This window comes from Puntigrus tetrazona, chromosome 21, assembly GCF_018831695.1.
Source record: "Puntigrus tetrazona isolate hp1 chromosome 21, ASM1883169v1, whole genome shotgun sequence".
In the NCBI taxonomy this organism is placed as follows: Eukaryota; Metazoa; Chordata; class Actinopteri; order Cypriniformes; family Cyprinidae; genus Puntigrus; species Puntigrus tetrazona.
The window spans coordinates 9039772-9067235 of NC_056719.1; the positions used below are offsets into that span (position 1 = coordinate 9039772).

Genomic DNA, 27464 nt, shown 5'->3' on the forward strand with positions numbered 1-27464 from the left:
TTCATAAAAAAGGAATCATCTGATTTTGCAAATACTCTTTAAACATGGATTAAATCTGGTGGTGGTTTAAGACACATTCTCTCATCCCAATCTCAAGACTAGAAATACATATTTCTGTATCATAAATATTGTGTTTCACTTTGATTAATATGTTACATACTGTTTAACATCAGTAACGTACATTTAAATTGAAACCTGTTAAGATATTATTCCAATTATGAAATCTATTTGAACATTCGTACATTAATGGCTTTATTAGTTTTTAAACGCAATTAATGAGCATTCGAAAAATGTTCCCCTAAAATAGACAAACAAAAATCGCCACCTAAATTGCTAAGTCTGCAAGTGCTCTCAAATGGAAATATTTTAGAAAGTAAATAGTTTTATTTGTATTGCATGCTCTTTAAATCAATTAAAGAACAACAGCACATTTAAAATGTTTCTTGAAGGTTAAACAAAAGAAAATAAAACAATGCACTAAAATAAAAAAAAAAGATATGGTTCATGAACAACTGAACACAAATCATCCAAGGTCTGGTTTATTCATATAATAATATTAATAATTATCTTCTCCAGAGAAAGGCAACGAAACACAGACTCATTCCAGTGCAGCAGATTGGATCCAACCAGCAATTCTTAATTACACTACAATCCACCAATAATTACTTAATTGGCCCTTAATTAGTTTCAGATATATAACCCCTGCAGTAGAGGAAAAAACAAAAACAACAAAACTAATTGTCTGGGCATAGAGTGCTAAGAGGTGATTCACCTCCAGTGCACCGAGGGTTCAAGTCAAAACTTCCATTTCAGCTCAAATAAGACACTGTACTGTGATGTAGAAATGGGGCAGAGGTTACAGATTAGCTACCATATCATTGGCTAGATCAGAACAGATCAGAGGATATGAAAATTCAAATAATGGCTCTACTGAATGTGCCTAGCCATTTGAGTCTCGATATCGTGTTGTACATTCAGAGCGTCAAACCGCCAATCTCTGCTCATCACAGCTAACCTGGAATTGGAAGTAAGCTCAAGTAATGTGGTGGTTTACCATTGTTTGTGTTTGGGGATCAACAAGGGATAAGGACCAGGATATGGGGGTGGGAGAGTTAAATACAGCTTTCCACGACAGTAGCTGGTTTGCGTATGTAAAAAAAAAAAAAAAAAAATCCAGTTTATTAACACCCACCTCTTCTCGCCGTTTTCTAAACTGAGGACAATTTTGAGGTCCAAGAAAACCACAACATTTGAACGAAATTGTCACAAATAAAGATGACAACACAAAGTATTCGAGGGGGAGGGGGGTGAGTAAGGAACAGAAAACCCAAACCAAGACAGAACACCTCCCCCCAAAAAAATAAACCCCCTGAAAAATGTCTATATGCACAAATGTCCCCCATGAACCTGCCTTACACCTTCCCCCCCTTTTACAGCCTCAAGACTCTTCATTGCTGCCGTAGAGCTCAAAACTCCATTGATTTTCCTCACTCCCAACGCATGTGCTCCAGTCGTTCCTCAAGCTGTTTTCCACAGAAACGATAGTCTTCCTCACAGTTTTAGCTCATTGGCGATCTTCGAGGCGATGTTCTTGAAGGCGATGGAGGATCCGGAGATCCTCTTGAAGCGCACCCCGTTGAGCGAGAGCCGAGGTAGCTTGCACACCTCCATCTCCCACTGGACGAAGTCGTCGTGCGCGGGATTGCCCGAAACGCAGAGGAGCATGAAGCGCTCGCGCAGCTCGTACTCGCAGCTGTTGGAGTCCAGAACTTTCCGGATCTCCTTCATCATTTCGTTGGGCTCCATGGAGGAGGTGGTCTTCATGCTCCAAGTGAAGCGCAGGGAGCGTGGCTTGGTGTCCTTGGAGGCCTGGGTGGACGAGGGTGTGCTGGACACTGGAGAAGAGGAAGAAAAGGAGTCCTTGTTTTCGTCGCCAGGCAGTCCTTGGGTACCCTTCTCCATCTTGTCTGCTGTGCTCAACATGGGTCTTCAGTGAAAACGATGAGAGGAGAGAGGCACAAATAGGAAAATGAAGGTGAACGTGAGAAAGGCAAGGAAATGATAACAGATAGAAGAAGCTTAGGTGATTCAAGCTGTAGCTAGTTCTTCTGCTTTAACGTTTAAAACTTTCAAATCAACATGATTATGATCAACAACACAAACACCAACATATGCTATGGCAGAAGACTACAATGCAGTCAAAATAACAGCATCCACTAATTGGACATCTGGGCTTTGGAGGGTAAAAACAAATAAATAAATAAAACACCATTAGAGATTTTAAATGCATTTATTACAGACCTATTTTCAGCTACTAAGAAATTCTTGCATGTAAATTAAAGAGATATAACACTGTTGATAAGTTTGGGATCAGTAAAATTTTAAGGAATTAATACTTTTATTCACCAAGGATGCACTGAATTGTTCAAAGATGCCAATCAAGAAATTTTGATGTTATGAAAAATGCCTACTTCGATAAATGCTGTTCCTTCAAACTTTTTACTCACCAAAGAATTCTGGAAAAAAGTAGTATAGCTTTGCCCCAAAATATTAACAGTTTTAACACCGATACGAAATGTTTCTTAAGCAACAAATCATATTTGAATACTTTATGAAAAATCGTTTATGATTATGTTGGCGAGCATAAAAACATTTAAATAACATTTCAAACATTTTATTTTTACAGACCCCCAAACTTTTCAACAGAACTGTACATTTGATTGTCTTGTATCGCAAGTCATTAAATGATTTATTCATATAAAAATACCCAATTTAAGCTTCAATTAACTACACACTCAAACTGAAATTGAATAATTCTATTTTTTTATTTTTTTATTTTTTTTTTTTAAAAGCCTTAGTAATGATTCAGTGAGCTTCTGTGGATAAATGATTTTTATTAGTCAGTCGTTGTCCTCACCTGCTGGCCTCATCTCGACCCTCTCCCTCATACGGACTCCTCAAAGAAAACCAACAAGTTTAGTCCCTCAATTCAAGTTATTTTACTGCTGCTAACTAAGTATTAGTCCTGTTCAACGTAGATTTTTGTATCAATACCTAATTATGCTAATAAAACTTCAAATATCTGAAGCAAAATCCATAAAGCATCCGTTTACAGTCCCTTCACCAACTTCTTGACCATTTCATTTTAAACTCTGAACCTTGGGATCAACACACACTCACGTAAGCCACTCTGCATTTAGTCTGAAAACACCTGAACAAATGGCAGTCTGTGTGTAAAAGTGCACGTTTACAAAACGCAGTCTGGTAATGCGAGTGTATACAACATTTTAAATGACCCCAAAATGAATGTAAACGAATTGCAAATCTCGATTGAAACCTAACCTCTAAATTCTGTGTAATGCCTCGACTACCAGGGGTCTTTCTAAACCTAAATTCCCGAGATTGTCCGTCAGATATGAAATGTAAAAATGTGTATCCGGCTCATTTTGTCGTGCGTGTATTGTCCAGCTGAACGAGAGACTTCAGTGAGGTGTGTGTTGAATGATGCAGTCGGACGGGGGGAGACCAGCCACCTCCAAAACAGCGCAGCACGAGAGTGAAGGCACAAAAGCAGCACGCCTGTTTTAGTGCAGCCGTATAAGAATAAGCAGTAGACCGTAAAAGGAGAGAAGCAGGCGCCACCCTTTACAACCCTCACCATGAAAACACGACTGACATCCTCTATTGACCCTGCCTGGCTGCAAAACTATGAACTTACCTGACCTGTTAAAAATCAAAACGTCAAGTTTCGGGGGCGGGGGGAGGTTTAGCTGCCATCAACAATATAAACGACAACGGATTCTGTGCCAGATACTTCTACACGCTGTTGTAGATGTATTCTTTTTTCACATTTTTTGTCTGAGGGTCAACAAAATGCACCTGAACAAGGAATTTAATTATTTCTCAGATGGCGCTGAACAAACATAGAAGAATATTTATGAAAATAGCACCGTATCTTCGTTAACAACCCTTTATTAATATGAGCGTCGTTAATGAAGAAATCATTTTTAAAACACTTTATCTGAACAAAAAAAGATCTCGCGAGCTTAAAAGGTATAGTTTACCCAAAAATTAAAATTATCCACTCGCTACTCACTTAATTTCAAACCTTTAAGAATCTTTCAAACACAAATGACATTATTATATGTCATTGAGAGACATATAATAATTATTATTAACATGAGAGATGTCCCTCCTATAAAAAGACTTAATTTTTTCCCAGCTACAAATACATTTGTGTTTCAAAGATGAACAAAAGACTTGCTGGTTTGGTACGACAGGAGGGCGAGTAAATCATGATAATTTAAATTTTTGGGTCAACTAATGCTAAAAATACGTACAGTAGCGGTTCTTAAAATGACTTGCATTTAGTAATGAGTCCGTTAAGAGCTCAGCCAATTCAGTGAGTCGATTCCAATTCATCATGTTTTTTGGTTTTTTTTGGCAGAATTGTAACGAGCCAATTTATGATTCATCTGTTCAGAAATCAGACTACAATTGTCACGCTGTGTTTGCTGCGAACACTTCAAAAAGAAAGGAGGTGTTGCGTGTCTATTTATAGCACTGCCTGGTCTTTATCTTTCATCACATTTAATTTGACTGCAAGCTCGCAGTTAAGCCAAAGCTGTACATTTTAACGTTCTGGTAGATGTACCATAACCCTTAATAATGGATTATTTCATCAAGAGTTTAATCGGTCCTTGCATAATGTTGTAATCAGAAACGATCTACGAAGACCTGTCAAACTTGTATTACACCGTTTAACTGCATTGTAGGAGTGTAGTCATGTTGCATGATGACAGCACAGACGAGGGCGCAGGGAGACCGTTTCACAAGAACTGCAGCATACAACGTACATGACCGGATTCCAGGAGTTCATACGAGAGAGGAGCGGAATGTGATGCAATTGAAAGAGGGATGTGTTATTCACCGAGGAGGGAGGAGGAGGAGGAGGAAGAGAGGGCTGGCAGAGGAGTGAGTCAGGCAATGGACGCAGAGCATTAGTAAAGAATAATACCATGAAAAAATATGCATATGGAACAAAAATGAATGTTGGTTCAAGACAAGACATCACAGATATAGATAGAGCACAGGAAAAAGACATTGTCTTGGAAAAACGCTAGCGTAGCGTTATTGCCTACCTTCTGGGAAATCTGAATGAGAGATTTCTACAGAAAAAGAATTAAGAGAAAAAAAAAAGGAAACAATGTGTTTCTCACATGGGCATGAACCATTGGAAAAGCTCTCAAAAGATAAAACACATCCTGTTTGGTTGAAAGGGGGAAGAGGTTAAAAATGGTCCTTTATGAAAACTATGAAAGGTTCTTCTGGCCATTAGTGTTAGCTGTGAGCACTAATAAGGGCATAAGGGTTTGTAGTCAGATTAAGGAATATGAATTATACTTTATGATGTTAAAAAGGGCTGTTTGAGTTCATTGCATGAATAATGGATGTTTAATTAGTGTCCAGTTTGCAGGGCTCCCACACTTTTTCACAATTTTTTAGGAGAATAGTTTATACCTATGTTCAGTTTACTAAAGCACAAAAAAAACACCATTAATTTTTATGACCTTCCTAGGCATGGAAAACGCTCCATGATATTTCTAAGTAATCCGTGGGAACCCTGGGTTTCATATTAGTTATCCTTAAGTTAGCATCTCTCACACTTAAAACCATCTTTGCTCCAGCAGCCCTTTGTTTGAGAGTTCATGATCTTAGCGATAAAAAACAGTGCCAGTCCAAACCATCTCGTCCTGAAAGAGGGGAGCACCGGTGAGAGTCACGAGAATGCGTGCATGTGTATTCCTAACAGTCCACGCGAGTAACGATGTCACCGTGTGGATGGATCATAAACTCACCTGCGTACAAACTTGGAAGTAAACTTGCTGAAGATGCCCGTCCCGGGACGGCGCACCTGGCTGTTGCCATGGGAAAGGGAAGGGGAGGCAGAGGGGTCGTTGTACGCTGAGGCTTGCTGGTCTCGTGTGGCTCTCTGCTGACCGGCGTGGAAAGTGCTTCTGCTCGTCACCCCTCTGGAGAAGTTGGTACGGTCGGCCATCGAGGAAATGTTTATGTTCTGAGCCGAGGGGGACACCACTGGTGCTTTCTGGTTGGCCGTGCTGTTTTTTTGGTTCATGTGCAAAGGTGAAAAGAGAATGAGTTAATGCTCAACTCCAGCTTAGAAGCCATTCAAATACAAAACATCATCAGTAAATTTAAGCCACTTGATAGCAGCATGCAGCTACAATAATCGGGCACGAAAGCATGAACGGGCCATTTCATTATGCTAACAACTGCAGCTCTTGCTGCTAATGCACTGATGGCAGATAAATTATCCTTGTGGAAAAGAACCTACATTTAATTTGAGATTGATTCTAAAAAGTGATGGAATAAAACCCAGGCATGCACTTGCGTGTGAAAACATAATTCCACCATCAGCCCTTTTTGGATCATGCTAGACATGTGACAAGCCACATGCTTAATACACGAGGACCACACATTTTTTTTTTTTTAAAACATTACAAAACCATACAATAGGTTAATATGTTAATAATAACAACACAAGTATTAAAGGTGAAGTGTGTAATTTATGCATCACAACAGTGTTACCCAACAGAACAGGGAAAAAATGAATTTTCAAAAAATAAAATAAAATAAAAATCTCCATCCTGAACTCAAACCATTATGAAATACACTGGTATCATACGGTTTACTGAGCAATATTTTAGCTTTTTTCTTTTTAGCAAGCAGCAAATGGTAAGCTTTAAAAACTTTAGTTTAATAAAATGTAGTATTTCAAAATTAATCTATTTTATATGTTGTATATTATAATGCTGAAGCCTAAATCCACTTGTAGCATCTAATTTTTTTTTTTAAACAGTATTTTATATCAGTATTTATATTTTCTATCAATACCATAATTAAATACATATGAATTGCCACAGTGTTAAAAACTGAAGGACAAGTGCTCAACTTGTAGTCTAATCTAAATTAACCTGAAGACGAGATTTTTAACAGATTACACACATCACCCTTAAGTTATCATGCAGCTATAACCACCAAATAACAAGACTCCAGAAAACCAAAAACTTGGCGGATACAAAACCATTGCATACATGCGTACAACTGTCTGTGACAAGCTTTTAACGTTCCAGGATGGCACAAACGTCTTTATTAAATGGTTACGTAAGCAGCGAGACAGGTTTTAGAGAATATTAAAGTACTGTCTGGTTTGCCTGCAGAAAAGAAGGGGTGGAGAAGGATGGGTCAGGACAGCAACAGAACGCATGCACAAGGGAGGGAGGACAATGAGTTGAAGCTTACAGAAAAAGAAAGGAACAGATTATCAGGTACGTGACGTGACCAACGTGTGTTTATGCGGAGGAGAAAGGGGGGCGGCGAGTAAGACGTACGGCGGTGTTATTGTGACGGACAACGAGTGAGAGAAAAGTAGGCAGGGTTAAAAATAATGATAATTTAGGGCCTGGGAAGTATTTGGTGCCCTATCTGCCGAACTCGTTTCGATACGACTTGGCTCGTCCCTGGTTCTTGAAGAGGAATCCCCATCCGAATAGTTTTGGTTCTGGCTGCCACTTGCCTGGGGCGATGTGCATGGAAGTCTGGGGGACTGGGGTGGGCGGAGGTGGACAATGACTTGTGGTGGCGGGTGCGGGACGAGGCGGCGAGGACCGCGGCCGCTGAGGCGGTGGAGGCGCGGGACCCTGGAGTGTTCAAGCTGGGGGGAAAAGACGAATAACAACAGCCCCCATGTGCGGACAACCCCCACGTACAGAGTGGAGGGAGGTATGGGTGAGGTTGTAAAGCAGACAGGTTAGATTCAGCAAAGATGGGGGGGATGGAAGTGATGGAATAAGACAAAAGCACACACCGGGAGATAAAAATACAAATCTGCGATTGCGATAATGCAGGTTAGGATGCTATTTCGGACTGGAGTCTATTTTTAGATCTATATAGATCAAAGCTCGTCAGATCAAACTTGCATTATCGCTGGAAAGCTCGCTCTGTCTCGGTGCATTGAGCGGGAATCTAAAACAAGATGCTGTGATGATGATCAAAAGAGCCTGACAGCATGATGTGCATTTAAAAGCCATTCAAATCAATTATTAAGTAGTTAATCAAATCCTTCATACTACGTGTAGAATAAAAGCAGACGGAAGACATCTGATGCATTTGTGAGGGCGATCCGGTGGCAGGTGTTCTGTCAGTGCTATAATGTCTGTATTTTTATTTGCTGCTCTGCAACCTGACCTTGCGCACGCATATAAAACTCTTTCCGCGTCAGCATTCTGACTGTACTGTGGCGGCTTGTCACCTCAAGCAAACTTAAACATCCATATCACGCGGCTGCTGTTTTTTTCGGTTTTCTGCATCTCTTCTCTGTGTAACCTGATTATTTGGGCCGGACAAAATCACTAATTCCAGATCAAGGGATGAGACTGACTACATATCAATGAAGGGTAATACGTCAGTGTTTCTCAGTAGCAAGTTTTCAACAGTTTATGTTGGGGTTTTCCATTTCTTTAAATTAGTATAGTTAAATAATTTCCATTTTTTGGATATCAGAGCCTCAAACTTTGGTTTGCGGGCAGGTTTTCCTGTAAATAGGAAATGTAACATTTTAGAGCAGGGCATGACTTGAAAAATATAAAATCAAATATTTACATAGATACAGAGATTATGCTACGGCACAGATAAGACTACTTATTTTAGTATCATTCTACATCCCTAATTTGCAGTGTTCTGACTGCAGGAATTCACCACAGTTTCTATTTATTGGAAACTTTATGGGAACCATTAGAGAAATTTTCCGGGCAATTTATAATGTATGCTACATCGACTGCATCTGTGGCATTCTGTCGATTATCGCAGACAATAATTCCCACTTGTCATAGAGTTTGTAAAAATGAACTAATGTAGTTACAATAGTTGGCATGCCGCCCAGAGGGTTTAAGAGGACCTGTGCAGCTCGTATTTCTGTTAAAAGCACTTATACGGTCTGCTTCAACTGTGCAGCTATTTGAGTAAAAGTAAGACTACTTTTCAGGGCGGATGAAAAACAGTGTTTCCACAACTTCTGTTTACTAAAGGAAAATAAACAGATTTACTGTTTTAGCTGGTCATCTTTTGAACTGTAAGATGAAGAGATATAACATTAGACAGGCAGAAAAAAAAAAAAATTAATTAATAAATCATTAAATAAATAATTAATAAAAAAAATTAATAAATCATTGTTTTCTTCAAACTGATCAAAAGGCATTTATAATATTACAAAAACAATTTCAAAGCATTAAATAATTTAAACATTGATCTATTGCTCTGCAATTATAAGCATACAGCCATAAATGAGTTTCTCTGAATGAGTCAAAATTATGCCACAGCAAGACATTTCAGTAGAAAATAACCCAGAATATTATTTCATTGTATTGTAAGGATCCCAAGCTGCTGAGCTCGTGAATCTTTTTTTTTTTTTTTATTCTTGGACTAATTCTAAGTTCCTGAAGGCGTTGCAAATCTAGCCGAACAGATTTCAGCTTCGCGCTGTGCTCGAATGTTTGATTGTCAATGCGAGAATATATGTGTGCGCATAACAGGATTATGTTTCCTACGCTGGCAGAGCAGCAGCCTGACAGAATGAGTCGAGAGGAGAGAAGCTTTCCAAACAGTCTAAATATACACATACACTACTTTTAACACCAATCCACTTTGCAGAAATGAGTTTGATGGGTGCTTCCTCGTGATTCGTAGCGTGAACAAAAAAAAACCCTGTACATTAAGAGGAATGTGGCAGTACCTGTCCTTGCCGTTCTGTACTCCCAGAGTGGCTCTCTCAGTGATTGGAGAGTTCCTGCTGCGGCTGGTGCCTGAGGACAGGATGCTGTTCTATACGCCATATAAAGAGCACACAGAGAGATCAGTGACTCGAGATCACAACCGTGCTGCGTATCAGTCATCAGTTCCTCGGGGTGCTCTGCACTCACAGTGGAAGGTGTAGGAGTTTTCTTATGGTCTCCGGAGATCAGCGGGCTGGGAGGGACTTTACTGGAGCTGCCTGAACCAGCGATGTGCTTACTGTCGCCCTGAGGACGCTTGGTTGAAACGGAGGAGCCTGCGGTGCACAGGGAAGATATGTGAGCTTTACAAACCAATCAAGTCTTGCGCTTACAGTGGCCTAATGACCAGCAGAACGATGCTGTACTTTGGTCTGTGGATCTGCGGGACTTCGGGTTGGAGGTATTGCGTTGTCCCTTGTGAGAAGGTGATTGGGCATTGTTTGTGAGGTCAGTGCCTGGGCGGGGCTTTATTGATAGTTCATCCAGCTAGAAAACAGGGGAAAAGTTATTCACTACTACGATATAAACTGCCAGGAAGCCATTTTTAGTAAAGTCCCTAAAAGCCTAATATACATGAGTATGTGAGTGGTAAGGTGCACTTTAACGTAACCTACCTCTGAGTTCCTATAGTCCAGTAATAAGTAAGTAGCCATGACATCGTTGTATTTTTGGTTGATAAGGGAGTCTTGTATCTCATCTAGAGAGTACCCCATCCGTAGCATAATATCTGAAGAGACAGACCAAAGGTTTAATTAAAGAATTATGATGATGATGATGATGATGATTATTATAAAAACTATTATGCATCAAAGTTTTAATAGTTGTTTTAATTATACAATAATCATGCACAAAACACACCACAGAGAGAAAAGAAAACAAGAAAGTGTTATAAAGCAGAACAAACTTGAATTGTTATTGTAACTCACAAATTAAAAGGCTCAAATGAGCCGATGTATGGAATTTAGATTCAGTCCCATCACCAAGATTTGTTACACAAACCATAATCCATCTCGTCTTAAACCCCACCCACCACTATCACCAAAAGCCCCGGCCACGTCTGCCCCACCTCTCTTCCAACCCCCTGCACTGCTGGGGTGCTGACCTGTCCTCTTAGGGTCCTTGTAGTCAGGCTGGGGTTCGATGTAGGGCTTCAACTCGTCGTCCTCGTGGCCCACGTTCATCCACCGGTCCTTCATGATCTGCTGCTGAGTGTAAGGATGGAAAGAGTACAAGGTGAAGAGATCATGTGGAGGTGGGAATCACTGCTTTGAAGTAGAATGAGGCAAAAAAAGAAAGATAAAAGAGGCCTTTATGAAGAGGATATGCTGGGAGCAACACTTTTAAATCACATCACATAGTGCTGAAAGAGCCTAAGCCTCAGACTGTACGCCCACAGACCGCCCGTGAACAGTCTGATGCACAGTGCACACCAAAATAGCAAAAGCTGGCTAAAATCACCAGATTTGATCGGCTGGCTTTTTTGTAATTTCTAGGAATAGAGTCATCATTTTTACCAGGTAGCTGTACAGGCAGAACTGATCACTGGATTTATTTAGCTTGAGAGGTTCGTGGCACTGACTCATGCATGCTATTCAGTTTATATCAAATTTTCAAAGAATAAATTAAGAGTTTATTTACCCTTCTGGTTCACTGAACAGCTATATGATCAAATGGTCCATTGGACCAATATCTATGCATAATCTGTATTATTAAACGACGCAAGGTGCAATGTAGGCTGGGCTTTATGCAATAGTAAAAGGGTTGCATTGCTGTCTATGGAGAATCAAAATGCTCTTGGATTTCATTAAAAATAGATCTTAATTTGTGATCCAAACATTAGTGAATGAAGGTCTTACAGTTCTGGAATGACAGAATTTTCATTTGTGGGTAAACTATCCCTTTAAAGGTCAAAACAGAAAATTGAGTAAGCTTTTCTAAATGTACAGACCTCAAGGCTCCCTCTCTTGGTTGGGTTGAGTATGAGGAATTTCTTCAGTAAGTTCTCACAGTCTGTCGACATGTAGAAGGGAATCCTATACTTGCCCCTTAAAACTCGTTCTCGCAGCTCCTAAGAGAACAAAAGCAAAAGCATTCAGCATTTAAGTCAAAGCTGTTGACCCTAACTCCTATTTTCTGTGCTCACCTTTAGGTTCTGTCCATCGAACGGCAAAGACCCGCTGACCAGTGTGTACAATATGACCCCAAGACTCCAGACGTCCACCTCTGGCCCGTCGTACTTCTTCCCCTGAAAGAGCTCGGGGGCAGCATAAGGAGGGCTGCCACAAAAAGTATCCAGCTTGTTGCCCAGTGTGAACTCGTTACTGAAGCCGAAATCTGCAATTTTAATGTTCATGTCTGCATCCAGGAGCAGGTTCTCTGCCTGCGAGCGAGAAAGGATCTTTGGTGATTACGTATTTAGGGATGAAACCAAATCTGCATCAGTATAGAAGACCGGTCACAAAGGCAGGGGTTAAAAACATAAAATACAATGTGAAAATGTGTCTTGTTTACCTTGAGGTCTCTGTGAACAATGCACTTCTGGTGACAGTACTGCACTGCTGACACAATCTGCAAACACACAGAAAAAAGCTGGTACTTGTAGCTTGCACACAAACTGACTTCTACAATGATTTATTAATGCACAATTTGAAAAAAAAGCCCCATTCACATCTCATATTGGCATTAACATATGTGACTTCTTGAATAGGTACCTTAAAAAGGTTTAAACTATCAGACTTTTATTATTGAACACCCTGTACCTGTGCTTAGATCAACTATACCTTCATAAATTTAAAAGGAGAAAAGAAGGTACGTGTAACAGAGAAACCCAAACCCAAATGTGTTTACAGCCCCTATGGTGCTTTGTGTTCAGGCAACAGCAATATCAAATATGCAAGTGAGTGAATAACAAGCAAATGTGCAGCATCTCACCTGTCTGAATTTGGCTCGAGCCTCTTTCTCTTTCATTCTGCCATGGGCTACGAGGTAATCAAACACCTCACCTGCAAACCAAGAAGGGGAACAACAGTCACGGTTACAAAAGAAACAGTTACACAAACTGAGAGGGTAAGCTAGAAGTCTGGCTTTGGTATGAACACAGCCACCGGTACTTTACTATAAAGCAATGATTTACATAAAAAAAAAAACAGCTGCGGGTGACTGATGAAAAGAAGCTAGAGCTCTCAATAAATTCAAGATTGATAATTTATTGTGTGTACACATTGAGTTCTACAAAATATTTGCATGGCATACAAAGTAAAATATCTGTGTCACTGTTTCCTTTGGAATGCGGCCTATGCAGTGAGATGTTTTTGCAGCTGTTGCCGGATGGTCTTGTTAACATTTGTTAAAAAAAATAATAATAATTTACACACACACACACACACACACACACACACACACACACACACACACACATATATATAAATATAAATAAAAAAGGTAAACAAAAATGTATTTTGGATGCGATTAATTTTTGGACAGCACTACTGATAACTGATAAAAGAATATATTCTGAAGAGCACTGGTAACCAAAAGGTCTCCATTTACTTTATATAATATGGGCAAAAAAATACAATGAGAGCAAATGAGAACTGACCACATCTTTTTCAAAATATCTTGTGTTCTGAAGACTAAAAAAAAATATTAGAGGTTTGGATTAACCTGAGGGTAAATAATAGAATTAATTTTTTGTATTGAGTATCTCAGTTTATTTTCTTCTGTGTCAGGGTCTAAAATGTGAAAAATTATTATACAGTAAGATGGTAAATTTGGCATTAAATGGAGAACTATATACTGACAGCCGCATCCTGTCTACAGTAAACTGCAGAGGCATTTACAGCTGAACATTCAGAATGCAGAGAAAAAAAAAAAAAAAGGTGGAAATATGAGGTTGAAATGGGTTGGGGAGAGCTCTGACCTCCGCTGGCATATTCCATCACCAAGTAGAGGGTCTTTTCTGTTTCAATCACTTCAAATAACTTCACTACATGTGGACGAGAAGGGAAAAAAAAGAGAAATGTAAGAAAGGTTCGACACATTTTGCTTCATTTAAATGCAATGCAAGTATGCTGGATGAAGACTAAAAATTATTTTGATTTGGGTTATTCCCAAGAGGTTTTATGCTCACCAAATCCAGTTGTACAGAAAAACACTGACATTTGGACAAGGATTAATGAACCCAAAAAAAGGGAAAAAGCCCAGTGGGCACAGCCAAAACCGGAAAACTGGAGATTCAAGCTGAGAGACTTAAGGGTGATTTGTCTGTCAGTTAAGCTCACCGATATTTGGGTGATTCAAGAGCTTCATGATCCTCACTTCCCGAAATAGCTGAAAACAGAGACAGAAGATGTCAGTGTGCAGCAAACAGATGATGTGGATGTCCTTCACAGAGTGTAAATATTTCAAGCTTGTGCACACATGAGAGAAATGCGGTTAAGAACTACCCCCACCATACCCCACATCTAACTAGTCCTTTACTTCAGGAAGTACTTGAGTCTAATTTTCTATAATTAGCTGCCGTGGCCCCTACAGACAAACAGCTTTGCATCTCGAAAGTTGTGAGGCAACAGGAAGAGACGCAACTTAACAGGGGTGGGAGAGTTAAAGAAAACAAATTAGCAGTAAACTCCTAAAAATCACATTCTGACCCTATTAAACCGAAAGAAAAATGGGTCAGACTCACCTTTTGAAGACTGGAGGAGTTGAGCTGAGTCTTGTCTATGATTTTTACTGCCACCTGATTGAAAGGGTGAAGAGTTCGGTTAGAGAAAAGCGTTTGGGAAAAGCCCAGAGGCTGCAGGCACACATCAGCCTCGGTCTGCCTTCATACAGATCACAATCTCACATCATCAGGAAACAATTCACCATGCCGCAATGAGATTACAGCACGCTGCTCCTGCGGTGAGCGCACACACACGCAAGCACAGAGTTTTCACCTTCTCTATCGGTCTAAAACCTCTCTCTGCAGTCAAGAGGAGATTTATCAGCATCTCAGAACGACGCAGTCTCATATTTGCAGGCATAGGGATCCAAAAACAAGCCCAGCCGAATGTTAAGTGAGCTGTAGCATGCACAAAGAATGGCTAGAGAAAGATTCTCAACTGGTTAATAAATACAGAATTAAAGCACCTTTTTATTGTTGAACAAAATCGCATCGAACTCAGTGTGCAAGGTTTCTGGGTGTGACAAATTTTTAGGAAGATGAAAGAAAAAAACTCATTCTCACTTTTGGGCAATTATCCCTTTAAAGTCATAATGTAACTGAAGAAGAGAAAAGATCTTATCTTTCGCATTGTGGCATACAAAAGTAGGGGTGGTGACTTTTTGATCGGTCAGAGTTTAAGCAGACTAAATTAGTCTGTAATGCATTAACAGAGAAATTGCAACTGAATTAAAATGATATATAATACAACATTTTTATAAATGATTTAATGAGATGGTGACTATGCATTTAGAAATATTTATGCAGACTTTAAATTTACAAGTGAAAGTATGTTTTTAAACAGAACTTACAGTTTTTACAAGATGTGTAATTAATTATTAGCAAGTATTTCACAGTGTATTTCTAGATGTCTGTTCACCACGTCATAGATAATTAAATGATTTCACTGGGAAACACTATATTGCCGTTTCTACATGAAATATGTAGCTATCGTCACCATTGAAGAGCACACTTTCGGTGCATAACAGAAGCATGTTTTTTTTTTTTTTTTTCCACGGAAAGGGATCAGGTGGACGGCTGCTACTGTTGCTTTAAAATCTCAGAGGCGTCAGACTGAGCTTGAGCAGCATGTTCTCATCATCTGCATTATGGAAGTCAGCAAATGACTCAGACGCATTCCACTTTCAGACAACTCTTTGCCATTTAAACTCGGACGGTTTGCCTTTATTTGGGGTATTTCCTCACCTCTTTGCCAGTGAGGACGTGCTTGGCCAGTTTGACCTTGGCGAAGTTGCCTTTGCCGATGGTTTTCAGAAGCCTGTAGCAGCCGATGTGGGGCTGCTCGTCTGCTGTGGAGTGGGGCATGTTGCAGCGCCCCCCGGGCTTTGAGTCCGAGTGAGACTGCAAAAGGGAGAGAGAGGAAAAAAAAAAAAACAGTTTAGGCCAGCGTTTGATTTTACCAAGCGTTCCGGACCACGGTTCTTCACCTGGGAATGGTTATGAAGGTTGAACCTAAAGGCACAGATGGGAGGTTTGCAGAGCAATGCTTTAATAATATCCTTATCAGAGCATGGGTGATTCTGATTGGATAGGACTGTCGCCAGTCGCCATCGGATTCTCACACCAAGCAGACATGCAGAGGGAGGCAGAGAAGAAGAGCGAGGTAGAAAAAGGAACAGACCGTGAAAGAGCAGAGATTAAGGATGTACCAGCATTTTGGCAGAAAATAACATTTTCGTTGCCTGCAAGAAAAAAAAAAATGAAGAAAATCTCAAGCGAAAATGAGAACAGAAACTACACTGACATCCAATAAAAGAATCATTGACTTAAATTTTTAAAAATCTGATTACATGGTTTAGGTTTCATTTAAGTAAACAGCAGCTGTTGATGGATGACATGTTGATGGGAAAGAGACAGACAAGCACAATGCTTAAAATCCTGAAGACGCACACTGCAGTCACTATTCACATGACATTTTCAGTTTATATTTTCTAGCTGTGCCTTACAGTCCCAATGGCAAACTTGACATACTTTGCTCAGCCTCATTCAGTGGAATTTATTAGTGCTTACAAAATGTGTCTTACAAATGTGTGCTCAACAAGCCTGCATTTATTTGACTAAAACACAGAAATACTATAAAACAGTATTACTATTTAAAGTAACCTTTCTATTTTAAATGCATAAAATGTAATGTAATTATTTGACGGCGAATCAGATTTTTCAGAAGCCATTCATTATTCAAAATAATGAATAAAAGGAGGGGACAGGTGAAAAAAACCCTCTCTAATATTTTGAATTAGGACTGCAATCCTACATACAGCACCTTAAAGAAAATTTGATTATAATTTACGCATTTTTTAGCATTCTAAGAAAAATACAAAGTATCTTTGGTGAATCTTGGTTAACTTAATGCATCCTTGTGGAATAAAGTAATACTTTCCTTCCAAAAAATGAATAATAACTTTCCTGTATATGACATTCAATGTGTCAAGGTGTATTCAAAATTAACTACACCTGCTAATAAAATATGCTTTTTCAAATTTAACAGGAACCCAAGGTATGACAGCTGCCATGCGCTCATGCGTCAATACTTCAATGAACAACACTTTTAATAATTGTGCTGTTTTCACACCCACACAATACTTCACTACAAAAACAGCTCAGAGAACCTTTAAAATATTGATTGTCTCATCTAGATACATTTTTTTTTTTAAATAAAAAGACTTTTAACTATTCCAAACAAATGATTAGTACAAAATTAACACTTTCAGTTTTGGTTTTCAGTCCAGTATTTCAGCTTCAGCCATTTTCATCACCAGCAGAGCTGATGTAAAAAGAAAAAGATGGATAACGTGCGATGCTGTGAATGTTTTGTCACAGGACACACAGCAGGCAAGGAGAAAAAAAAAAAGGAACGAGTTTGACAAAGCGGATTTCTTTTAACTGTTGTGAGGTATACTTGCTTCTTTTTGTGTTGACTACGAAACAGAGCAGTCCTGTGTGTGTGTGTGTGTGTGTGTGTGTGTGTGTGTGTGTGTGTGTGTGTTCACGTTAGATCTGCAGTCTGAGGACAGGCTGTTGACCAGTGAGGTGAGCACGTCAATGAAAACAGATACTCTGTTGTCTGGACTGTTGCACAGTTTCACAACACCGTTAATGCCATCATGTGTACATTAGTCCATGTGACGAATCTGTCGCTGAAGTCCCTTTGTCTACAGAAAGCAAACACCTACGAAAACTCAATTTCAAGGCACCTAAAAAGCGCTGGACAAGGTCTGCGATTTAGTTTTGACGCATCTTCCTCATAACACCCTCGTAAAGCCAGATGAGGTTGCTTAACACACCCATCACTGTGAGTCAGTCAGGGGTTACTAATAACATCAGCGATAAACTCTTAAGCACTATTTAAACATTACTCCATGCTCATAAAGCAGAAAAGCCTATTATTTAGTGTAGACAGAGAGAATGCAACACAACAGTCAAAGATTTCACTTAGATGAATTACAAAACAACCTATAAACTATACGATACATATACACATAATGGAGCATAAGATGCTTTTTCAAAAAAAGTATGTACATCTGTGTATGCGCATGCACACACAGACCACAAAGATACAAAATATTACTATATTTTATACAATAGCTTCATATATATATATATATATATATATATATATATATATATATATATATATATATATATATATATATATATATATATATATATATATATATATATATTATCTACAACTATGAATATCTTTTAAGATATTTAATTGTGAAATATGACCAAGGCATTCTTTGTGAGATTCACCCACTTACTGACAATCACTTTCACACAAACAAGTTTGCCTGTTGTTTGTGACAAAAGGGAAGTGTAATGATACTGCAGCGAGTGTACGTCACGCTGAGCTGATGTGCTGCGAGGGTCTGCGAAGAGAGCAACACAACACACACACACACACACACACACACACACACACAGCTCTGACCTTCAGTACAGCACAGCAGCTCAACCACTGATGCACACACCAATCACCTCACCAAATCTACATCACTTCAACACCAATACAGCATGGGAAAACACCACACAAACCTTTCTGCACACCATGATAATTCTTACACAATTAACACCGAAGAGAGAAAAGGCTAGGCATAACAACACATACAACAGGAAGAGGCCTGTCTTCCTTTTAGAAAATTAATAACAATAGAAGAAATAAGCAACACGCATTAATTTTAACAGGCCCCCAGTGAGGTTATGTCAATGGCTAACTAACTAATTAAAAACAACAACAAGTGTTTTAAAATCTTATGAGAGTTCACAAAACATAAGTCACGTGACAACCCTTAAAAGGGATAGTGCATCCAAAAATGAAAATTTACTCACCCTTAAGCCATCCCAGGTGTATTCAATATAACCAGTGTTATATTTAATATAAAGTATCCTAGCTCTATAATGTCAGTGAAAAGTGGTTGAGATTTTGAAGGCCAAAAATCATAGGAAGTGTTCCACGCTGCTCCAGGTGATTAATAAAGACCTACTGAAGCAAGTCAATGCATTTGTAAGAAAAACATTTATTTAAAACTACATAAAGTTAGTTTCCACTAATGGGTACATTCGAGTTTATGAGAGTGGCGTTCCAGAGGATAACGTAGGACATAGGCATTGAGTAAGCTCTGATGAGATGTAACAGGACTTTATGTAACTGACTGTATTTGTCTTAATGAAGAAAGGCATATACACCTAGGATGGCATAAGTAGAGAAGGATGGTGACTTTAAGTAGTAGTTCACACCAAAATGAAAATGATGTAATTTACTTCCTTACTATATTTCCAACTTGTTTGAACTTTCAACAGTCATCAGACATTAGTCAAATTAGTGCTATATTTAAAAATACATAACATTTTTAATCTGAGACTGGTTTTAATCCAAGTTTTGATCTGAGACTGTCCCTCGCTGTAAAATTAAGGATTGAATTAATTAAGGATCGTGCAGCATCATGTCTTTGGACCACAAAAACTTTTCCAAATATCTTCCTTTCCAGTCATTCAAAATCTGTTTGACTGACATGGGGGCAAGTAGAATATTTGTAGTAAATAAAAGTTATATTTTGGTCGCACTATCCCCAACAACTGCATATAATAGGAAACGTTAAAAATACACACTATAGATCACTTTTATTAATTATGAAAACAGAAAGTCTGACTCAAATACCAGCAAATTTGTCTCGTAACAAATATGTAAGGAGCCATTGACAAAAGGTGTGCTAGTGTTCAAAAACAGCGAGCAACCCAACAGAATTGAACAAAAAAATTAATAATTTTGGTGTTTTTAAAGTTGAGCCACTTTTAACTTGACAAGGCGTACTAAAAATGTCATATATAGATTTGGCTCTTTTTCATGTATTTGTTAATGTTTATGCCTTAAACCATAAAGAGAATCTAAAAAAAAGAAAAAAGAAAACAGCACTACTTACAGCAGATAATCCAGATAAATGTCCTAATACAACATTAAACGGTACATAAAACTTGAAAAAAATCCTCACAGAATGACAAGACATGCTAACTTGGCTAAAACGCTTGGCTATAACTCTTTCTGGGTCACACTAACATGCTCTCACATCTCATCTGTCTGTGTGTACATTACCAAAAAAAATCAGCACAAGAATATACATGCCATGAACAACAGTTAAAATGTAACTAGAATTTTTCATTTCCCTTAAATACCTGCTGTGAAGAATTTAATCTCCTCAAAGGCTCATGACTGAAGTGAGGAGAGATACTCCAGAACGATTTCAAAACAAAGCCCAGCGTTGATAGCTGTAGACAAATAACCCTGAGGATGACTTCAGGGGCCAGGAGGTCTCCGCCTAAAATAAAATCCACATGCTGACCACTCCGGGGGTCCAAGCTGGGAAAAGCAGCTTCCTCGCACACTACGGCATAACAGGAAGTGGAGCTAATTCCCGGAAGTACAGTGATAGAGGAGAGAGAGAGAGAGAGAGAGAGAGAGAAAGAAAAAATCCAAAATGATCTGGGTTTCGGGTTTATACACAGGAAGCGACGTGTCTGGGTTTGTCAGGAGGAGTGGCTGCCAGAGCGAGACGAGGCCTTCGAGAAGCTCTCTGGAAACGAGAGCTGACATGCCCGGACAGCTGGGAAACAAGACAATGGAACGGAGTGGGAGAAGATAAACTGCAGACTGAGTCCTTCTGAAGGGTTCGACTACATCTCACCACTAGCAATCAGTCAAAGGAACAAGAACGCTAGAGGAATGATGTCTTTGCAGGGTTACATATGTAGAGTGGAGACTATACTTAAAAAGAATTGAAAAGATTAAGGAGATGTTAGATGCAATTATCTCAGATTAAATGAAATGTGTTGGACAAAACTAAGATCCGAATGTTGAACGGACTGCAGCAAACACTGACAGAGAATTACATAAATTGGCAACACTTGATGACTTCCTTTTTTCTTGATAAACGATGATGCCAAAAAAGCTCAACAAAAGGAAATAATATTTATAGAAATACTTTGAGTGAAGAACATAAATAATATGAAAATATCATTTGAAATTGTTTTAAACTGATTATATAAGAAATTTAGGACATTAAACTACATTTTAAACTACTGGAATATCAAAATCTAAACTCTAAAATCATTATAACATTATCAATCCCTGTTTATCTTAGGAGTTTATTAAACAATTTAATCAGATTTAACTTTACACATACAAGGAATTTGTTTTAGTGACAGAAGCTCGACAGTGCAACAGACAAGACATAAAAATAATAATCCGAATATACAAAAACTAAATAGACAAAATAGCAAAAATATAATATATACTATAGACATTCATAAGCAGGAATGATGTGTTTGAACAGATGTATGTGCAAATCTGAAGTGTAAATAAGTCTGTTAAGATCCAATTGCTAAAATTAGGCTATGAAAGTAACTTTATTCATTTAATCTCCGACTTACTAATTAATAATAATAATAATAAACAACAACGTATAAATATTAAAATGTATGAATGTATATAAATAAAAAGTTATAAGTATTTTGACATTCTGTATGCTCTTTAAACTACTAAAATATAGAGGAAAAGAGATTAAAAGACAAGAATACACCTCTTAGATTATCTTTTTAGATTTAAGAATAACGTATTATTTATTTATTTTAATTATTATTATTATTATTATTATTATTATTATTATTATTATTATAATTCTCATTCTCAGGGTATAAAAATAAAATACCATGTCACTTTAAATACTTCATTCTTTGAACCTGAATTAGTACCAAAAAATTTACTAAATTATTTTTAAACCACACGACTCATTTTCAGCCAGAAGTGCATAAATAGCTTTTTTTCAGGAAGACAGGAAGTCAGCATGTATGAGATCAAAGCTAATTTATTTGTCATGTGTGATGAGAAGTATTTCTGATTTTTCTGGACTCTCCAACCATTACCAGTTAAAAGTAGAAATTTTGCAAGTCGGCCAACAGTACAGTAATTGTTTAGCTCAGGACTAAAGAGCAACTTAAATCTGCCAATGATTTTTGCAAGATAAAATCTCGACTCAGACACACATTTACAGCTTCGAATCTATTTTAATTTGATGCCTGGACGACCTGCATCTATGGCACATGGTCTTACACGTGGGCACACGGTACTTCCCTTTTTTCTGGATCTACAGGAGATAACAACTGGTAACATTTGATGTGTTACAACAAGAAGATAAAAGAAAAGCAGTGATTTCACAACATCTGCACAAATCAGTGCGGTTCAGATCAGCGCCACACCCGTCGGCAAACATCTAGAAAATACTCACTATTTCTGCCACAGAATAGGCCTAACCAGGTAGAATCCTGCACAAAAGCTAATTCAATCCTAAGAAGCAGACCGATGCTTATCAATGAAAAACATTGAAACCAAAGGGAAGGACTATACAAGAACTCTGCTTACTGATGAACTAGCTCTACCTGTCTCCTTGAAAAACCAGTTTTGTCCAACACCTTCATTTCCTTTAACCTAGCACCAGTGGGAAAACCAACCAGATGATCCAGCTCCACATCTACAATACACAACCCTTCATTTGGGCTATTCAGCTACCAGACTAATAGTTCACATGGACTTGAGACTCTTCATTATGTCATCAGTCAAACCGGTTGGAGTTCTCTGATTTCTCGGAGAACAATCTGAGGGTGTTCTGAGCAACATTAATTTCATCGTTTGTCACTGCTGATGTTTATGGCCCGGTTAGCGAGGGCTGGTCACATACGTCAGAGGTGACAAACATTCAGGAGGGGCTCATTTTATTGGGACAATATGTAACGCATACCAAGCGAACTAAAAGCCATTATTCCAGAAACTGACTGAGGTCTCATGCTAGTGTTGCTACAATCTGACTGCATTGGACGTCAAAGCATGACTCTGAAGTTTCACGTTGCTATGGAGACCTGTTGCTCAAAATGTTCCCTTCACCATCCATGCTGACCTAAGCATTCAGTCTCTCTTCAGAAAGAGGTCTGCAGTTACATGGACAAGTGGGGTAAGATGTGTCAGTGGGTAAGCTGTCATCTCCTTAAAGGTTCACCCAAAGATTATTTGCATACGTCAGCGGCCCCCATTGATTCCATAGTATTTCTTTCCCTATCCTACACAAGTCAGCTGTCTTGTGTTCAAAATAAGAAAGAAAATTAAACCAGTTTGGAACAACATGATTGTAAGTAAATGACAAAATCTTCATTTTCAGGTGAATTAGTCCTAAACTGTGCATAATTTTACTTTTTAATTAAGGGGTCATTATAATATACATGGAAAATTAATTTTTCCAAGATAAATGTGACCAGGTAATTACAAAATGTATATAAATATGAATATATAATAATATATGTGCGTGTATACACACACTTGTAATAATAAATCACTACACTGTCCGGTTTATGTCTAATTTTTTCAAGCCACATTTCTATGGCTCCACAATGTGGCGTTCCAACTTCAAAAGCTCTTTTTCCTAGAGAACAGCTTAAGTAAAAAAGTGGCACAGGTTACCCAGCTCTACCCTATATGTAAACAGAACCAAACAAGTCGGCCAGGAGGCAATTTTGTCACCGTAGTGTCAGGGAGGTGCTATTGGTTGAAGAGCAACTACACATGGTGCACACATCCTATTGAATTGCCGGTTTTAATTACAGAGGCTCGAAGGAAGACAGTCAGGTCTGCGTGAATGACTAATATCTGACAAGGATACGATAACCACCCCGAAGACGCAACACCCCCGACCCCGAAAGAGGATACCGATTGCGAGAATGTTGCCGAGCGACAGTTCACAACCACATTGAGCACCAGCACTCTGTGCACTAGAAGGTCATGGAGAAGCAGTGGCTCCGCATGAGGGGGCAACTGTCTGAGACGCTGGGGAAAACAGCGGGGCAGACTGGCACAAAGGGGGAGGGGGCATAAAGAAGGGGTGTGAGCCAGCTTGTCATTTATCAGTATTTTTATCACACCATGACTATTTCAAGAGGAGAGAGGTAGCAGCCAGTACACAAATAGACGCCAGCTGAACATCCCCCATCAGAGAAACACTACAACGCTTCAGCCTCAGAGAGACTGAGACTCTTGTGTCAAGCTCAAACGACAAGTGATCTGTTAGAACACGTGATTTTAAACTGAAGTCAAATGAGAAGATACGGGAGGACTCATAAGACCAAAACAACCCAAGGACGACAATTGAAAATCTGTTTTGTAGGGAATATTGGGATTGGGATATTACCCCACTACCTTGCATATCCTTCAGTATCTGGTTTGGTAAGGCTTCACAAACGCACTGTGCATGACAATCAACTAAAATGTCAAAATAAAAACACAACTCCGTGACACTCCCCAAACCATGCCTGACTGGAAATGCCAGTCTAGATCGACAGAATCTCAAATCATTGCCCAGAAACTACTTCAAGCATTGCTCAAGGAGTAAATAAAATAAGTCTTTATTTGACCTAAAAAAGACTTACATGGAGAGCAGCCTGAGATGATTAAAAAACATTATACTACATCAGGCCAAACAGATTATATTTGATTCCCTCAAACCACATGAAAAGTTCTTGAGGGAAAAACGCTGACCAACATTTTCAGACTGCAAATCACAAGCAAGACTGGGTATGGCTTGGCAAGAGATGCATTTCAACAAACATTTCATCTCCACTATAAACAAACCATACACTCAAACTGACTCCAAATCAGTCTCGTGAGATTTCAACGGCAAGCTGCTTACTGCCGGTACAATTCTGCCAGCGAGTCGCTGAAAGAGGATCAGTCTTTTTGGTTAAAACTGACCTCAGAAACAAGCTAGCCACCATCATTAATTTTAGAATGAGTTTAGGCCAAACAATCATTTCTAAAAACAGACCACTTGCATCTCAAGTGTAACTTGTGAAGAAATTCCTCTTATGCAAAGCATCAATTAAATCTCGATGAACACCTAAGCCTTTGAAGAATACGATTACATCTAAAAACGGTGGTTTTACGAACTACTGTCCAAACCTTATCCACAAACGTCTCACTTAGTAGTTTTAAAACTTCAACCACTAACTAAAAGTGTATTTAACTTTACACGCATACTGATTATTTATATCACTGCAAAATGTAAACTATCATTGCAAAACATCCCATATAAATATACCCAAGATAATTTGCTTACTTACACTCTGCCAAAGCAATACGTAGTGTATAGCAAACCTCAGATGAGTGTCTATATCACAAAATGTAAACTAAATTATCAAAATTTTCTATTACGCTACTTTTACGCAATGCGTAAGCTATATAAAAACTAAAATAGACTTGACTTGTAAAGCAGAACAAGACAACCACATCTATAATAAATCTTCCAAACTGCTGGACTTTCTGCAGAAGCATAAAAAGTAAACAGGAGGCAGACATCTTCTTAGACTTTAAAGAAATCACAGCGAAACCAACACGGCAAAGTAATATCTGGAAATAAACTTAAAAAGCATTTTTGAAAACAAAAGGCTCTTCTTTTTGTGATAAAGAGGAAACTTATTAGTTAAGACCTGCGTAGCTTCCTGTTCCTGTGCAACAATACCATCATTATACCGTTTTTGCTGTGAAAAACAAGCTAAAGAGGTTTTCTGTTGACAGGTAAACTAGAGAATCATAAGCTGTATTTACTTGCAGCTAAGCCACGATCTCTGTTATACAAATTACTGTGTACACACCAAACAAAACTTGTAGTAAATGGCTCGATAACATTTGTGTTTTATAAAAACAGATTGATAAAACTCACCTGGCCAGTGGAGTCAATCATGGGTAGCAGTGGTGTCCTGGTCGACATCTTCTGAGGTTGGGTTCGACAGTTTATTTTCTGAAACTGAACGCGTTCACGGCTCTCACAATTCAATCAAATGTGACATCGGCACAGCACGCTCAGAAGTGTCCGAAGTCCAGCTTGTAAAGAGCCCCTGAGCTCGACGTGAGTCCCCGAACCAGTATAGATTAGCTTTTTTTAAAAAGTCCCGTCGTTAAGTCATAGTTTTCTTTACCAGTTTCGACAGGAACGTGAATTTTATTGAAAAGGATTCGAACCCTATCGGCGGTTGTTACCATTGAATGCCGACTTCCTATGCGATTTTCTACAGTTAACGTAGTAAATTTTCGGGGGAATTACACCGTTAAATAAGATACAGGTTAATCTGAGCCCGTCGGCTGGTGAAAAACAACACAATTGTTCCCAGCACAAATGTGCAAAATCGACTCCGAGGACTTCCAAGTTTTCTTAGGCCGGGTGGCAAAAGGGTCCCTAATTCGGCCGTGACTATCGATGTTCGGCTGTATACTATTGTGTATTTTCAATGTCAAAAATTAATCACGGGTTTCTTCTTCTCAAGCCTGAGGGGAAAAAACGCGAAAGTCCCGCTTAGCACACAAAAAAAACTTTACAGCAAGTTATCGAGCTGCTCCTTCCAGTTAGCCAACTAAGCAGCGCTCAGATCCGCGTTACTCCCGAGCAATGCTCCGTCGCACAGGTGTCAACATGTCCGTTTCAAAACCAGATCAAACACCTGATGTCGTCTCGAGGTGACAAACTAACGATCCAAGCGCAAAACCATCGCCGAGATGCTCGTATGCTGGCTCGCTGCGCCTCTGAAAATCACGTCTAACCTGGCTAACGCGCGCTAGCTGGCCGGGGGACTTCGAAAAAGTCGCAGATATTTTGACAGTACGGTTGTAAGAACACGTCCTAACCGTAGCCCGCTTGTTAATGGCTGTAAATTGGTCGGTTCCAGTCGGTGGTACGCGACGAATTACATCTGTGAACCGTGAAAAGCCGTACAGTCGAGCGGTCACGACTGGTACCGCAGCATCGCCGGACGCCAATGTTGTTTGCGTTCAAGAGAAATGTGAAACCAGGCTGTGGATCGACTTCCTATGGCTCTCTCTCGGAGAGCTTTAAAATAAAAGTCTTTTATTCACGCCTCTTTTTAAAATTAAAGCCTTATATGTATATTTTACATGCAATTTTAATAATAACGTCTTAGTAAATCGGTTATTTGTGTGATAGGCTCGATTTAGTCTGATGATACACTGGTCAACTTTTTAAACGATGTTGTCTTAAACGGTCAACCAGGTGAGACCGAGAGCCCTAGACTGATCTAAAGTATCCAGATAGAAATTTGTTACCCATTCTCAATTGAATAGTGCCAATCGCTCATGCATCATCAGCCAACAGAAACAAAACAAAAATCGAACCTGTGTGTGTGTGTGTGTGTGTGTGTGTGTGTGTGTGTGTGTGTGTGTGTGGTTTTGAACTGTAAAATATTAATTCTTACTTTAAAAATCCACACGATTAAATGTAAATGTGTTTGCATTTAGTACATTGACCTCATTAAAATGTTTCCTTATTAAAACGTCTGTTTAAAAT

General features: G+C 38.9%; 1 protein-coding gene across 4 annotated transcripts; it reads right to left on the minus strand.

The window, feature by feature from the left end:
* Positions 1 to 523: 523 nt before the first annotated feature.
* On the minus strand, positions 524 to 26948 carry mark2a (MAP/microtubule affinity-regulating kinase 2a). Of its 4 annotated transcripts, none has more exons than XM_043221262.1 (19): positions 25830 to 26948; positions 15760 to 15915; positions 14536 to 14589; positions 14132 to 14180; positions 13771 to 13836; positions 12783 to 12853; positions 12363 to 12419; positions 11995 to 12231; positions 11800 to 11919; positions 10918 to 11056; positions 10466 to 10578; positions 10217 to 10337; positions 9999 to 10126; positions 9812 to 9900; positions 7598 to 7735; positions 5859 to 6119; positions 5142 to 5168; positions 2918 to 2956; positions 524 to 1987 (listed from the first exon to the last, which is right to left on the minus strand). In XM_043221262.1, the coding sequence occupies exons 1-19, from the start codon at positions 25875 to 25877 to the stop codon at positions 1552 to 1554; spliced, it is 2349 nt and encodes a 782-aa protein (XP_043077197.1). In that variant the 5' UTR covers positions 25878 to 26948; the 3' UTR covers positions 524 to 1551. The 4 variants fall into 4 exon arrangements, with proteins under 4 accessions (XP_043077197.1, XP_043077198.1, XP_043077200.1 ...); XM_043221263.1 differs by having other exon boundaries at positions 10918 to 11053; positions 25830 to 26947; XM_043221265.1 differs by having other exon boundaries at positions 2918 to 2953; positions 10954 to 11056; positions 25830 to 26947.
* Between the last annotated feature and the right edge of the window lie 516 nt (positions 26949 to 27464).

Coding starts and splice junctions, on each gene's coding strand:
- mark2a (XM_043221262.1), bottom strand. CDS start 25,877: ATGTCGACCAGGACACCACTGCTACCCATGATTGACTCCACTGGCCAG. Junction 15,916..25,829: donor TGATTGACTCCACTGGCCAG/GTGAGTTTTATC, acceptor TCCCTTTTGCAG/TCTCACTCGGACTCAAAGCC. Junction 7,736..9,811: donor GTACAGAACGGCAAGGACAG/GTACTGCCACAT, acceptor TTTTCCCCCCAG/CTTGAACACTCCAGGGTCCC.